This window comes from Xiphophorus maculatus, chromosome 3 (genome assembly GCF_002775205.1).
Source record: "Xiphophorus maculatus strain JP 163 A chromosome 3, X_maculatus-5.0-male, whole genome shotgun sequence".
Taxonomy (NCBI): Eukaryota; Metazoa; Chordata; class Actinopteri; order Cyprinodontiformes; family Poeciliidae; genus Xiphophorus; species Xiphophorus maculatus.
In genome coordinates this window covers 13,147,594-13,163,024 of record NC_036445.1, presented here as the reverse complement: position 1 = coordinate 13,163,024, position 15,431 = coordinate 13,147,594, and the positions used below count along the sequence as shown (strand labels likewise).

The window sequence follows — 15,431 nt, the reverse complement described above, 5'->3', positions numbered from 1 at the left end:
TAACGGTCTCTTTGAACACATTGCAGTGTGAAGGTTGGTGAAGTAACACAGCAATACTGACCCACTTCTGCAAACACACCGTGTCCACACATATACTGTCAAATTCTTAAACAACTGTGTGAAATTAAATGTGGTCTGAAGCAGCAGGATTTTGCATTTTTCGTTTTTAAGTATGTGTTGATAACATCGTAAGAGGCGCAGAAATCGAGCTGATCAGTTGCCAGTAGTAAACATCATAGTGGACAAGCAACAGTGACACAGATTTTGAAGTTCTATTTTCGGTTCATCGCTGCAGAGCTGTCGCCATGTGTTCTAAGAAAACAAGTTGAAGAGAGAAATTGATTTGAAATATTGGAACATTTCTAAACATTTTTTTGTCAGGAGTAGAAATAAATGTGTAGGATGTTGTAGTACTGAACACAGTACATATCAGAACACTGAAGAAAAAAGTAAAATTGCTGAAGATGTAAATAAACTGAAACAGATTTTATCAAATTGAGCAAAATTATGCAACAGATGGAATCTCATGGAACCAATCCAAAATGGGGTACAGGCGTGTCTCTGACTGAAGGCCAGTGCTAAAACCTAACAGACGTAAACAAGCCTATAAAACTCAAGCTAGACTCCTTACCTTCCCAACACTGCAGATCGTGTCACTCAGGTTTTACCTCAATGTTCTCACCAGTAATACTTGGTGTAAACAGCTTTGTCTCAGAGAACTTTTGCAGGAGAGACACAATCAAGCAACCACACAGTTCAGTAAACACAATGCAATAACATGTTAAATTAATAATCTGCCAGAAGTACTTGGTCAGCCTGGAGTTTAGCTTAGTTTGACTGAAGATTGCTTCAGCCATCAGGTGCTGAAAATCCAACCACTTTATTTTTTCAGTTTGATTTGTCCAACCTAAATAAATTCTCAGTACGTCCGGTCAGTTTTATTATAAAGTGGTGGAAATCTCTGCAAAAGTTAAAATTTATGATCATGACAGAATGCAACTCACCAGTCATTGCAAAACACTGAACTGTTTACATAAACTCTGTTTGGAATATTGAGGTATACAAGGTAAAATCTTCTTTGTCAACATTTTTATGATATAGCTTTTTCCATTGATGCGAATGTGCTTTTACACACATATTAAGTCTGACTATAAAGTCAAAATTAAGCATGAAAGAATAAAAAAATTATTTAGTTCTGATTAATATAAAAATACAACAAAATAATTCATTTAAAAAAAGTTCTCCTCTCCCTATTTTGGAGACAAATTCATTTAATAAGGTATGACGGCCACTGGGTGTCAGTATTGTCAAAGTCTTTATTAACAGTTAAGTAACAGTTTTCAGCTTTCATGAAGATGTTACACCATAGTCTGCTGTTCCAAGAAAGGTAGAAAATACAAAAATAAAATTTTATAAAAAAAATTTTGTGAGGTCAAAGACAACAACAGTCCTGCACAAACCAAAATACTGGAATTGAATCTGGTTGGTTGAACCCTTGTATCACATAGTCAGTTCAGATATACAACATTATCAACAGTCTGGAAGAGCCTGTTAAGTTTTTTGTTTGTTTTTGACATTGGTAAATATAACAACTAAATTATTACAAGCCGTTGTTTTTATATATAAAAAAAATACAGTATAGTCAGCTGCCAAACAGAACTCCAGAAAAAAAAAGTCAAACAACATATAAAACTAACCAGAGAAGTCTAGAGCATAATTACAACCAGCATCGTTAAGATCTTAGAAGGTTGTCAGACAGATAGCTTATCTCTCTACTAAGAGCAGAAACAGGTTAGTTCTCAGTTTCTTTGATGGCCTCCTTGTTCTTCCTCACCTCCTGAAGTTTCTTGTCCTGTTAAACATTTCAAAAACAATAACAATCACGTTAGTTTGTAAGTTTTATACGGAATTATAGATGAGAAGAAAGCATCAGGATCTGACCTTCTCCTTGAATTTCTCGTTGAGAGCTGCCATCCGGGCGGAGCGGTTCTCTTTGTTCGCCTCCATCTTCTGATTGAGTTTCTCCTCCGCCTGCTTGCTGAAGTTGCAGCTTTCCTCGATGGCCTTCTGGATGACCTCCTTCTCGTGCTCTCGTTTCTCAGCCAAATGCTTCAGAACTTCGGCTTCTTGACTCTAACAGGTAGACAAGAGAAGTCCTTCCTCATAAGTTAACACAGTATGATAGCTAAGTTTATTTGATGTACTATTAGCCATTTGTGTTTTACGATACCCTGCGCCTTCCCTCTGCAGCTTCCAATTTCTTCTTAATTTCATCAAGAGATGTTTCCCTTTTCCTGTTGGGGGACAGCGGGAACTCCACTTTGGCGTCAGGAGTCGAGGGGCTCAGAATGACCTCAAATGCCTGACCCGACGCGCGCTTGTTCAGCTCCTTCACTTGAATGTCTGTAAAAACAGGAATCTCATTAAATACTCAATTGTAGTCAAATTATAACCCATCTTTTTCAATTGCAAACTTCAATTTCAAATTTTGCTTTACTTTCTAAAATGATGTATTATCAAAACGTTGTTTTTTTTTCAGTCAAACTGTATGAACTAATTTGCTTTGTTTTCCAAATTCAGATCCGACATGAAAACCGAAGGAGACAGAAATGTTTTAGAAAATGCTGGTCTTAAAAAAATGCAAGTGCAAGTCGATTACACTTACCATCACAATTTGCCATTTTACAGAAAGATTGTCTTTTAATCTCCTGCAGAAGACAAAAAAAACCCTGAAAGTTAAAATCTTACAATTCATTTGGAGCTAAGCATTTGGGACAATACACACTTCATTTGAAATAAAGCTACATCTTAATCAGAAAGCTCTTATCTTACTGCAAGGCATGCAAGCCTTTCTAACTTTGGACTCATATCTGCAATTGTTCTGAGCGCAGTGTAGCACTTGTAATGCCGAGGTTACTTTTACTAGTACTCAGAGGAATTATTGGTGTTATTTATTTATTACATAAGTTATTTGTTATTTAGTTATGAAATCCAAACTTACATTTGGGAATATTACAATCCACTGGTTTTGTTTTAAATGTTATACTAAGAGACCAGGCTAACTGCTGATAGCGATACCCTTGATATTCCAACTATAATAGTTTTTTTTTTAAATTTTATTTCAAAGGTAGAAAACTCAAACTTTTAAGTAAAAACTAAACATAATAGTAACCACGTTTCAACCAGTGTCAATGGACAAGCTTTTTTGTTTTATTTTATTTGCATAATTTCTTTCTTTTTTTTTTACATAAACTGTAAAAGCCCTGTGGTGCTACTTCTCAGGAAGTCTGTAAAGATAACTTAGAATACTTAGGTGACCACAAGCAAACCATCAGACAACTAAAGTACTAATGTTAATCATTTGTATCGGGAAACTTTGTAGGTGAATGATGATGAAATATCCAACTACTTAATAAAATAAATATTTAGTTAATAACATCGATTTGGACAAATATTTTGAAGATGCAAGTTTAAAAAATTGCATACAAATATATACACACATATTTGGACAGACTACTAAAAAAATTTTGTACATAGTGTGTCACACGTTACAGCTGCTGCATAACATTAAACCCCAGTCAAAACATGCTCTGTACCTCTCCAATACCACAGCCTTTAGCTAAATGTTTGCACATAGTTGCCCCGCAGTGAAAGGCAGGTTAAAAGCTGAGTCCCCACAGCGGGAGGCTGCACACTCATTTGTGCAAAAATGGCGGGGAGGGGCAACATAACTGCTGTACTAGTCTTTGTTGTGTTTATTAAAAGAGGAAAAAAAGCTGGAGGGAGCATTTGCAATACCTAAAATATATAGATTTGAGACTGAAAATAGGATCATTCATAAAGCAACAAAAGAAATCCATTATTTGAACGCAATAGTGTAAAAACATAGATTGAGCTTACATAACAGAGAAACAAAAACAACGTTTTTCTCAATTCACTCATTGCCTACTTTATATGGTTAGACACTAACAATCAATTACATTAAAAAAAAGTGTTTTAAGCAATTTTCAAAGTACTTTTTGTCATATCCTGAAAGGCTGCTGGTGAACAACGGCCGTAAAAGTTATTACTTAGTAGCAAAAAAGTGACTTTACCTCCTCTGTTCAAAGCCCTGAACACTGAATAAACAGGCAACAACGACCTTTGTCGCTGCAAAAGCTTTCTTAGGCGCTCATAGACTCAGAGAAGACAACTTAATGAGAGCAATTGTTCTCACCGTGAAGTGCAGCTCGGCTTGAAGAGCGGACCTTTTGCTATGCCTCTATTCAAACCGCCAACATCTGCACCTTCGCGCACAAACCTTCTGTGTTGTCAACGTCAGAACAGATAGGGGCGTCTCATTGGTCCAAATTAGCCAATCGCCGCGGCTGTTGCAAAGGCGAGCGCGCCAGCAGGAAGGCGAAGAAGGCCAGGCGTACAGGCAGGCATCCTGAAGAGAGAGGAAAAAATGGCTCAAATGTTTTTCTAAAAGTTAAACACAACCCTTCAACTTATAGTAGTAAATACAGAGTCAGTTAGAGTTCCACTAACAGAAGAGTACTGATTAGTACTGTTTAAAAAGCGATAACAATCTTTTCCTTAATCAGAGCCATGGTTTATTTATATAACATTAACAAAGCTTATGTATTTGATGCACCTTCATTTTTGTTTGACACTCTGTCATTCTGGGGTATGTTTATGCATGCACAGCAACAACTAGTTATATAATTGTAAAAGAAATGATGCCCTTAATCAAAGTAAGGTACGTTTTAATTGTTTATATCTTAGACTGTGGGCCATAGTGAAATAATGGTAATTTTGTTACTGTAACAAAATAGGAACGTGATATTAAAAAATAATTATAATTTGCTGATAGAAATGTATATGGACTGCACAGCTGCACAATCAATAGCGCTGTGGTTTTGCATCAAGAATGTCCTGAGTTCAAATTGCAGCCCAGGAATCTTTCTGCATGAATTTCACACATTGATGTGGGTGTTGTTTTCAGGTACTCTAGCTTCGTCCCGCAGTCCAAACTTTGATCAATTGTTCTGGCTAAATTGCCTTAGTTCTGAGTGAGTGCAAACATGGTTGTTTGTCTTGTGTGTTTCTGTTTCACTACGATGGACTTGAAACCTGTCTAGTTTGTACATTGCCTCTTACCAATAACTGCTGGAGGAGTGCACCAACCCCCTCATAACAATGCACACATACAGTAAGTGGGTATAGATAATGGTCGTATGGAATAATGTGTCACTTTGTGTGGCGTAATTCTGTCTGGATGTTTTGCCACCCATCTTAACAGGGTTATAAATATGCTGGTCTCCTGTGGAACATGTGATCCAGACTGTTTCAACCAAGAATAGACTAATTTATTGGAAAATCTACCTGATGACATCCTTCCTTCTCAGCAAAGTTTTATGAATTTCTGTCTTGATAGGAGAAAAAAAGATCAAAATCTAATAAAAAGTCACAATTCCTAATCCCAACAACAAACCTTAAGAGGCTAAAAGGAGAAACTTTTTTGCACTATATATGTGCTTTGTTACAGGAAAGAGAAAAAAATTAGGAATATCCCTGAAATAGGTGATCAAAGTGCAGGAGTGCATGAGAGGCAAGCTGTAATCTTGAATGCCACATTCCACAAACTACAAGCAATGTCAGCTGCAGCCAGCCAAGTGTATCTGCCACTGTCAAAGGGAAGAGGTGATTACAGAGGACTTGCAGTCAAGAGTGCAAATGCACAGGCACTGATACTGGGTGGTTGTGCACAACAACCGTTGCCATTGTTTGTACATTGTATTTTGCTATGACAGTTCGGATTCACTAAGACCAGACCACCTCAGGCTGCAGACCTTTCTGTTGAATTTGCATATTCTTTGTGTTCATGTTTTTCTCTGTTTTGGCCTTTTGAGGGACTGACAAGGTGTACCCCTCCTCTTCCCTATTAACAGCTGCAATAGGCTCCAGCGCCCCCACAACTCTAAACTGGACAAAGAGGATACCCTGCGAATCCCCCCCCCCCAAAAAAAACATCTATATAGAAAATAACCAAAGCCTGTCAACTCAATTGTTAGAATTCTCAGGGGGGTTGTGCCAGTACCTGACAGACTTGTCTTTGTTAGCACCAGTGAGCAACAGACTCTGAGCTCCTGGGACGTTTAGAGGAAAGGACAGATGGCAGGTTTCAGACTTGCTGTGTTCACTGTCTGTCTGTGGACATAAGGACACTGAAAGTGCTCTTCTTAGTTTTACTGCAGCAGAAAAAGACATGCACATCGGCCATAAATATAGTACAGAGCCCAATATGCTTACTGCAATATTTGCTGTTCTTTTTTGTATACGGTCACAAATGTCAATTTAAAAAATTTCAAATGCATACACATTTAAAGAGCCTCCTGAAAATGTGTTTATTCCTAACTCTTTGGTACAAGAAACTGATTGAAAATTGATTTATTCACTGCATGTTTATGTCTGTGCAAGGTTGAGATGGAACTGCACATGAAAATTGCCCCATAAACTATTCAGATTACCAACACAATAGAGACACAATCAAAACTGTCAGATTACTTATTACCCCGTGATAATAACTCAGAAATAGTCCGAATAGTTTGGATGTATTTTTTATTTCTTTCCTTTTTACGGAAAGTTTCTGTTTATATCATAGGTTTGTGGTGCATTTCTATCCTAAAGAAAAAGATATAAAACTTCAAATATTTCACAACAAGATGTTAAGATACATGGAAAAACCTCACTAAATTTTTCAATTTGGAAACACTATGCCCATCTTTTAGCAACACTTGTTAAAGATGCTTTGGATGCTTTGGATTTACAAAGATTTATAGAGCCCTCTTGTACACAAAAAAAAAAAAAAATTGTGCAGACCAATCGGACCAATTAAACATATTTTTAATACAGAAATGTGGGCTGCGTGAAAATCATGTTTAACGTACTTAAACATATTTTATTTCATTTTATTGAGCAGATGAAATAAAAAGTTGCAAGAAATGTATTTATAAACTTAAAAAAACAAACATTTTGCGGTCCTGCGGTACTTTAATCTGGACGATTTTGGCCCTTATGGCGAAAATCTTGGACACTATAGCGATGGACGTTTGACTTGTCAGCACTTTTATTTTGAAAAACAACAAGTGACTTCCGGTTAGTTTGTGGTTTTGTCCAGGCAGTTCAGAGGAAGAAGGCACAACCCGAAACATTTCGACTCTTTAACGTGGGAAAATGGGGGCCTGTATGGCTTTGTGCTCCTTGGCCAGCTGTGTGAGTATCTGTTTATGACTAAGCGTTATCTCACATTTTAAACCACAGCTTTTTGCTGTCGGTGGTTAAAGTGGATTTGCGCTAACATGACCTATCTAGCTGAAAGCTAAAGCTAACTTTAATCTTCCACATATAATAGTTAATTAATAAGTTAAATCGTATGTTAGCCATACTTTGCTGCTCTGAAACATTCAGACAGATTTTCTTTGAGAGGCTGTCCGTCAGTATGACTGAATAAGCGTCCGAACTGAGCGAAAACAGTTCAACATGTTTACCTTTACGTACACGTCACCTGACATTTGACGTTACGGTGTAACGCGGGTCAGTTTTAACCAGCTGTTTGCATGCTAATTTGTTTCTCTTAAATAAACAGCAACTAGTGGCCTTAGACTAGCCAGTTTTTAATAAGTTGGATAAGTGGATGGTTGAAATTGTGAAGGTTTTATTTTAACAGGATTAAGTATGTGACAAAAAGCCAAGAAGCTAGTGCTATCAAGTTTTGTTAGCCTAAATCTACAGAAATATTCGCTGCGTTTTATTACGTCGTCGTGAGTTTGCACTTGTGATGCACTGGTAAATGACGATCTTGTTTAATTATTTACTAGGTCAGTGTTTCCAATAGAACACAAAAGGTTTATGATATCTACTTGACCTTGACCTGCATTGAGGCAGTTGATGTTGAGGGATTTTATTCATTTTTTTTAATTATTATTTAAACCCGCTTGGTGTTTTACCTTGTCTCCATTTATCTCCAGGCCTCATGTCTGTGTGGCTCAGCACCATGCCTTGTGTGTGGCTGCTGTCCTTCCTCCAATAACTCCACAGTGACACGGCTGGTTTTCTCTTTCTTTCTGCTTCTGGGAACTATGGTCTCCGTCATCATGATCCTACCTGGAATGGAAACACAACTCCGCAAAGTGAGCTCCCACAGCCAGCATGTTGTAATAAGAAGAAAAGGAATATAGCAATGGGGTTTACACAACTTCGTAAAATGCATCATGTGTCAAATCGTACAAATATACAGCTCATGCTGTTTAGATGATAGACAATGGATTTTGTTTCGGGATATCAGTAAAAGAGTCTTTGTGCATATGTGTTCCACAGTTATCTGTTCCTTAGTGTTAGTCTGTCATATAAGATCCTGGTAGAAAATCATTAAAGTTTATGGCTGTCAAGTTAAAAAAAAAAAAAGTCAAAGGGTATGAATACTTTTGCACTTTCATGTGTTGTATTTGTGTTGACGTTCCTAAATTTAAAGGTTTGTGTACTGAGAGAGGCAGTTTGTGTATCTGTGAGAGATTTTACTTCATGTGTTTAATTTTCCTTCTGTAGATCCCAGGATTTTGCCAGGGAGGAACGACCATACTTGGTATCGAAAACCAGGTCAAGTGTGACGTTATTGTGGGGTACAAGTCTGTGTATCGCATGTGCTTTGCCATGGCCTGCTTCTTCTTTCTGTTCTCGGCCATAATGATTCGCGTCCGGAACAGCAGAGACCCAAGAGCAGCGATTCAAAATGGGTGAGCTCCCTGTTGGCTTGTTAGTGGCCACATCTGGTCAGAGCTGCAGTACTTTTTGTCGTCTTCATCGTGCAGTTGTAAATGAATTTTTCTTCTCCAGATTCTGGTTCTTCAAATTTCTGATACTAGTTGGGATCACAGTGGGAGCGTTTTTTATCCCGGATGGAGCATTTAATTCTGGTGAGGACTAATTTCTATATTTCCTGTTGATCATATTTCTATTCATGTAGGTTAGGGTTTAAAACCCAAATAGTAAACTTACGAGTCATTTTCCTTTGTCTTTCACAGTGTGGTTTTACTTTGGATTAGTAGGATCCTTCATCTTCATTTTGATTCAGCTCATTCTCCTGATTGACTTCGCTCACTCGTGGAATAAGATCTGGGTTGGAAATGCTGAGGAAACCCAGAACAAATGCTGGTTTGCAGGTGAAGTTTTGGAAAACAAAAAAGCAACAACAAAAAAACAAACAAAAAAAGTTTAATGTTGTTATGGTTGACTCTACACCTTGTATTAAAGTTGTGAAACATACATTTTTTAAAATGAAAACTGGGGCTAAAATCCAAATTTCCAGTATGCAGTGTAAACGTTATAGAAATCAGCACTGTCTGGGGTGGAGGATGTATGTGAACATGCTGTAGCGTTCAACCACATTAATCGATAATACAAAGGGTGATGGCAAACCTGTGGAGGTGAGGAGATTCAAGAAAAGCTGACAGCTTTCTCAGGAGTCCCTTATTAGTAATTATTGGTACATATAAAAGGTAAATTCTCATCCTGACCACAAGGTTCCTGCAGGAGTCATACCAAATGTCTAAAATATCTAAGCACAAAAGATGAACATTCTAATGTGCATACAGAAGTTGTAGTAGGAAGGTTCAATGTCTCTGTTGTTTCTGTCATGTAGACTGCAAACAATAATGATAGAAACAAATATTGACTAATACTAACCCAACAGGAAGAGTTGAATAGACTGAAAGCTTCTCGCATTATATTTGACACCTATCTCTGGCAAAGCAGCTTATTCTCATTCATCCAAAAAAATGTTTGTTTATTTGCTTTTTTTTTAAATGTGGTAGTTCTGTTGTTCTTCTAAATATTGATTATTTTTAAATATGACATTTTGAGTTGTATTTTCTGCTATGCAGTGGTATTTCTGTCCAGTTTCCACAGTGGTTTTTAAAATGACCCACAAGGTCTTTAAATGTAAAAAAAATGATACCATGATCAATATTTCTCAACTCTTCCCAAATAAAATTTTACATTGATCTTGTACATTTTAGCTGTGTAGGACGTTTGTCTCACATGTGGAAAAGATTTAGAAATGATTTATCAGTCTAATTTTATATATTTATTTACTTCACTAAAGTAGTGTGTAGACTTTTGAGAGCTACAGCGTCTATACACTCCAAAATTACACTTGTTTGTGTCTCACCCTGTTTTTCTTCTTTTCAGGTCTGTTGTCCTTCACCGTCCTCCAATATGTGCTGGCTTTCTCTGCTGTGGTGCTTTTCTACATTTACTACACGCAGCCAGACGACTGCACTGAGCACAAAGTCTTTATCAGCCTCAACCTCATCTTCTGCCTCATCATTTCTGTTGTGTCCATCTTACCAAAAATACAGGTAAAGTTTCTCATTGTGTCTTGGATTGTAGGAGAAATCTGTTAATCGCCCATCTTGTGTTTTTAGATGTTTGTTTTCAGGAAACTCGTGTTTCCAGTTTGGCCAGTAGATTTTATTTTCAGAGTAAACAAAACTCTTTTCATAAAAACCTTCATATCAAAGCAGTGAATTGCTAATGCTTACCACTTTGCATACTTTGGCCTGTAAATGTTTGTGTTTTTGTCCTGTTTATTACAGGAAGCTCAGCCACACTCTGGTCTCCTCCAGGCGTCCCTCATTTCTCTTTACACCATGTATGTCACTTGGTCAGCCATGACCAACAATCCAAGTGAGTGGTAACCAAAGTCTCAATTCCCTCCTCTTTTTTTTAATAAGTCATGTTAACGCTCAATGTTTCCTACATGTGCTTGTTAACGTGCTGCAGCTTTTCAATTACGATGGTGAGTTCTAATGTAGCATAATGCCTGACCACTAAACAGTTGTAGCTAATTTTAGCAACCAACCTTTGTGTTTTTTGTGCATGATCTGTAGTTTGTTAGTGGAAAAACAAGAATGGAGAGTCTTGTGATGAACTTAGTTTTCTGCATTCTTTTCAAACCTGTTGCAGGATTTCCCACTGAAAATATTGTTATTAAAGTAATAATAATAATAAAAATCAACCTTTAATTTCAGTATTAAAAAAAGTCTGTGAAGTAAAGTGGCAAATTAATAGAAGAGTAGAATAGTATCAACATGTCATTTATTGTCCAGGAAGTCAGGAGTAGCAAAGTGACAGGCAAGTTGAAGAATGTAAATTTACTCATAAATAAAAATATAAAGCAAAGTGAGAAAAGAGATTGACCAGAGAATGTAAAGGACATTTTACTGCATAATTAATAAACATACTGTAGGTGTTAAAAATACCATGCTCAGATTTGGAAAAATGATTTGGAAAAATGTGCAGCAGATTAGAATAATTTAGAAAAATGTGGATGTATTTGTGCAACAGACAGTCCATATCATGCACCACAGCTTTATTTTAAGTTCTTTGAAGGTTTTTGGGAGCTTTTATGAAGTGTGGATTTCTAACAGTTTGTATGTTTATATTCTCTAGATCTGAGATGTAACCCGAGCTTGTTGAGTCTTGTCTTGCACGCCAACACCACCCAACCATCTGCCAGCCCAGACTCGGGACACGTGCAATGGTGGGATGCTCAGGGCATCGTTGGTTTGATCATCTTCCTCTTCTGTACTCTCTACGCCAGGTAGACATAAAAGGACCCCATTTTAATTTGTCATGATCAAACTTCATTGGGAGTCTCAATGCCATAAATGCACACAAAACACTATCAGAAAATCATAAAATATGAAAATCATATGTAAAAACAAATAAGCTTACATACATTTTTACCAGTATGCCCTCAATCTGGCTAAACTAGTTACAATGCTCATTACAGCGCTGCCCCAACATTAACTTAAATTTTCTTTAAAGTAATATACACATTTTTGTAAAGTTTCTTTCTATAAATGTGAAAACTTCTGTACAACAGACATCTTGCTAGCAGTCCTCCTTCATCAGGGAAGGATTTTCAATGGATCAGTGTGCAGTTTGCAACTTCAAGCCACGTTGTTTTGTCTGATGGCCACAAGAGGGCAATATAGGTTGGTGTCCAATCTGCTTTAAAGCAAGGCTGCTTTAATTTAGCAGAAGTGAAACAGTGATACTTGTTGGGTCATAAACCTTACAACAGGTCTGTTATGTCATCATTGTTCAAATGATAAGGGATGAAAGGACTAAAGTACTTCACGTTGCATTGTTGGACATTTTAAACACAGTTTCGACCAACACAAAGTAGTGCATTATTGTGAAGTGGAAGGACATTTACACGAGGTTTTCAAAAAATTTTCTTGGCATGCAGTTATACTGAGCCCAGTTTGCAGTGACACCACAAAAACAAACTCCAGTCTGTGTATTGTCTCTCTTTGTGTAATTTAAGCTCAGTATAAATTCATCTGATCTGTGAAGAACTCAGAGGTTTTGTACAGAAGATTGATGGATAATCAGTATCATGCAGACCAAGGAATACAGCAGTCAGGTCAGGGATTAAGGGGCTGATAAAGTGGGTCCATCACAAAACAATCCCATGAAAATACACTGGAATTGGGCAAATATTAATATGTTCAAGGTGTATAGCTGCTTTATACACGTTGCACCATATTACTCAGCTTTAGATGGCAACCAGCCTCAAACGGATAATTTAATGAGCAGATGGTTTAGACATGCCTTCCATGTCTCTAAAAGAAACACGTTTTACTTTACTGGTTTCATCCTCTTTTGCGCTCTTCAGTATCCGCTCATCCAGCAACGCTCAGGTGAACAAGCTGATGCAGACAGAGGAGGGCACAGGGTACGGCGGCGAGGGAGTCGTGGGGGAGGACGGCGTGCGCAGGGCTGTCGACAATGAGGAGGAGAATGTCACTTACAGCTACTCCTTTTTCCACTTCCACCTCTGCCTGGCCTCGCTCTACATCATGATGACGCTGACCAACTGGTACCAGTAAGTGTTGTTAGGCGATGAAAGCAGGTGGTCGAATGTGATGCAGTCAAATAAAACAAAGATGTGAAAATGTAGCAATTAGCTATCATTTTTTGTATATTCTTCTGGGTGGATGTTTATGGATAGGGTTAACATTTTAAACCACAATGAGACCAAGGATAACACCTAAATATTTTGAACTCATTTGGTTTAGCCTTAAGTTTTTCTCCATTCTGTGTAGAACCACCAGATGGCGCCTTACAGCAACAGAAATGTCAGATTGAATATTTGTATTCATTTATAAAGACTTTCACCCTCCCCTGGACATTTTCTTCAAAAAGTTCAGATATACGTCAGTAGCTGTAACATTCTGAGTTGTTTAGTTTATTAACTTGTGCGTCTCCTTGTGTGTGCCCTGTCAGACCAGACACCACCACACAAGCCATGCAGAGCACGATGCCAGCTGTGTGGGTGAAGATGTGCTCTAGCTGGCTGGGCCTCGGGCTCTACCTCTGGACCCTCATCGCCCCTCTTATCTTCCCTGAAAGGGATTTCAGCTAAGCACTCGATGTCCTTGACTTGTTTGTCCTTCCTGTTTTCTCCTTGCACACTAGACAGTTTGAAGGATGCTATAAAAGGATCTAAAAAGAGTGAAATGAAGACTTTGAAATATCATTTTTGTTGGGAGTTGTTTTCACATTGTGTGTCACCTGTTTGCGTTATGTTGTCTAACCGCTTTTGCTAGTAATAATCATTACAGCAGTATGAAAGTTTACACTGATTTACAGCTTGTTCAATAATGACTTCAGCTTTTTTGTAATGTGATGGGCAACCCTCTGTTCTTTTGCATTTATATTTTAATGTAGAATTTTAGACTCTGCACTCTTGTAAACACTCAGCAACAAGGCACTTTCGGTACCTCAGAAATTTCACTCATAGATTCTCTATTAATAGCCTTTCTGATCAGACACCTGATTGGCCAGGTGTCTGGAAAACCCCCGATTATCTGTACTGCCTCACTGCAGAGGGTGAAATAAGGGGAGCCCTGCTCAGGAGCCCCACAGTGAAGCGAGTGTGAGCGTTAGATAAGACTAATAAGGCACGCCCTGCAGATCATAACAGGGCTTCCCTGATGCTGCTCAGCTGTATGCATAGCCACGTCACTACATCTTAAGCTGCCGACCGACCGCTGGTCTAATCTTAGCTCTTCCTCGTCTGCTCTAATTTGAGACGGTTTATTCCCGGTGCTAAGCTTTTCCTCCCCGTCTGACAGCGTTCAGGCTCGGACAGCCACGGGCAACAATCTTTACCTTTTTATTGCAGTCTGTTGCAGCTGGGAAACTTTTATTGATCCTCAGCTAATCAAGAACATGCAGTGGGCAGAAAAAAAGGTCCCAGCAGCTGCAGCACTAACTCAGCACAACTTAGTTTTTTTAGTTTTTTATTATAAATGCCACATATTTGTCAAGAGACATGAGCAGAAACAGAAGTTTTAAATGTTGTACAAACAGAAGTAATGCGTTTCAGAAGTGATCGAATTGCTGTTAAATTGTATTGACGTTCATTGTGATTGGACGGTTGTAATGCTGGTACAATAATTATGCATTATGTAGTTACCTCATTTATATGGAAATGGGAATATTATCAGTATATTTTGCACATGTCAAAAGCAGTTTTTTCTTCAGTCCTAAACATTTTATTCTTTTGTTTTTAATATTTTTCAAAAAATGTCTTCATAAATATATGAAATGTGTATTGTGAAATGAGTGATCGTTTTTTTTCCCTCTGCAGTTTTACATTTCATCCCCTTTAAGAATGTTATTTTGGTTAATTTTCTGTTTCCAGTTGAGTTTTTATAAAACTATCAAGTGCCTCTTTGTAGTCCTGGTACTTCAGAAGGAAGATGTGCTTATATGACTTACCTGAACATTGTGGTGAGCCATTGCATGCCGTCAGGCACTGGTCTGTCATGTGATTTTAAACTTGTATGTAATGCATTGAAAATCACATCTAATAAAGGCACTGGTTTCTTTCAGTGAGGATAAAGTGTGTTTCTTGTTCCTTGTCTGATGAATCTCATAAAGACCCAATAACTTTGAGTAATATAGGCATGTTACATCATGTTCTGTTCTCCCAGAGGAGCATCATGGACAGTACTAAGGTCATCTGAATACACACAAAGCATTTTGCTCATTTTTAGATCTTTTTAAGTAGCTGTAACATAGTTCTTCCAATAGAAAAAAGATGACTGGATTTTATTCAATTTCCCTGATTTGATTGTTTCTCATAGACAAAGAATGACTAGATGTAAATGATTTCAAGTGCTTACAAGTTCTTAACTGAGTTTTATTCCGTTTTTGTTGCCAAGTGACCTGTCCTCCTTCCGCTGCTTCTGAATCAAAGCCTCGGGTTGTAGGCGATTCCTTCATGCTTACATGGGAGACAGAACGTGTTGTGTTTTGGCTGCTCCTGACTCTAAAGTTAAACCATGCCACATCCACTGGACTTGCACCCT

The 15,431-nt window shown here is 37.8% G+C and overlaps 2 protein-coding genes across 2 annotated transcripts; one reads left to right on the top strand and one right to left on the bottom strand.

Annotated features, from left to right (window-relative positions):
- Nucleotides 1-1,296: 1,296 nt before the first annotated feature.
- Nucleotides 1,297-4,294, bottom strand: LOC102218266 (stathmin-like). The gene is made up of 5 exons (XM_014468575.2): nucleotides 4,217-4,294; nucleotides 2,666-2,708; nucleotides 2,231-2,403; nucleotides 1,942-2,133; nucleotides 1,297-1,852 (listed from the first exon to the last, which is right to left on the bottom strand). The coding sequence occupies exons 2-5, from the start codon at nucleotides 2,679-2,681 to the stop codon at nucleotides 1,793-1,795; spliced, it is 441 nt and encodes a 146-aa protein (XP_014324061.1). The 5' UTR covers nucleotides 2,682-2,708; nucleotides 4,217-4,294; the 3' UTR covers nucleotides 1,297-1,792.
- Nucleotides 4,295-7,140: 2,846 nt separating this feature from the next.
- Nucleotides 7,141-14,951, top strand: LOC102218003 (serine incorporator 2-like). Its single transcript, XM_005798442.3, has 10 exons — nucleotides 7,141-7,257; nucleotides 8,013-8,174; nucleotides 8,590-8,777; nucleotides 8,878-8,957; nucleotides 9,066-9,203; nucleotides 10,231-10,400; nucleotides 10,638-10,728; nucleotides 11,494-11,644; nucleotides 12,728-12,937; nucleotides 13,339-14,951. Exons 1-10 carry the CDS (start codon nucleotides 7,219-7,221, stop codon nucleotides 13,475-13,477), a joined length of 1,368 nt encoding a protein of 455 aa, XP_005798499.1. The 5' UTR covers nucleotides 7,141-7,218; the 3' UTR covers nucleotides 13,478-14,951.
- The last annotated feature ends 480 nt before the right edge of the window (nucleotides 14,952-15,431 follow it).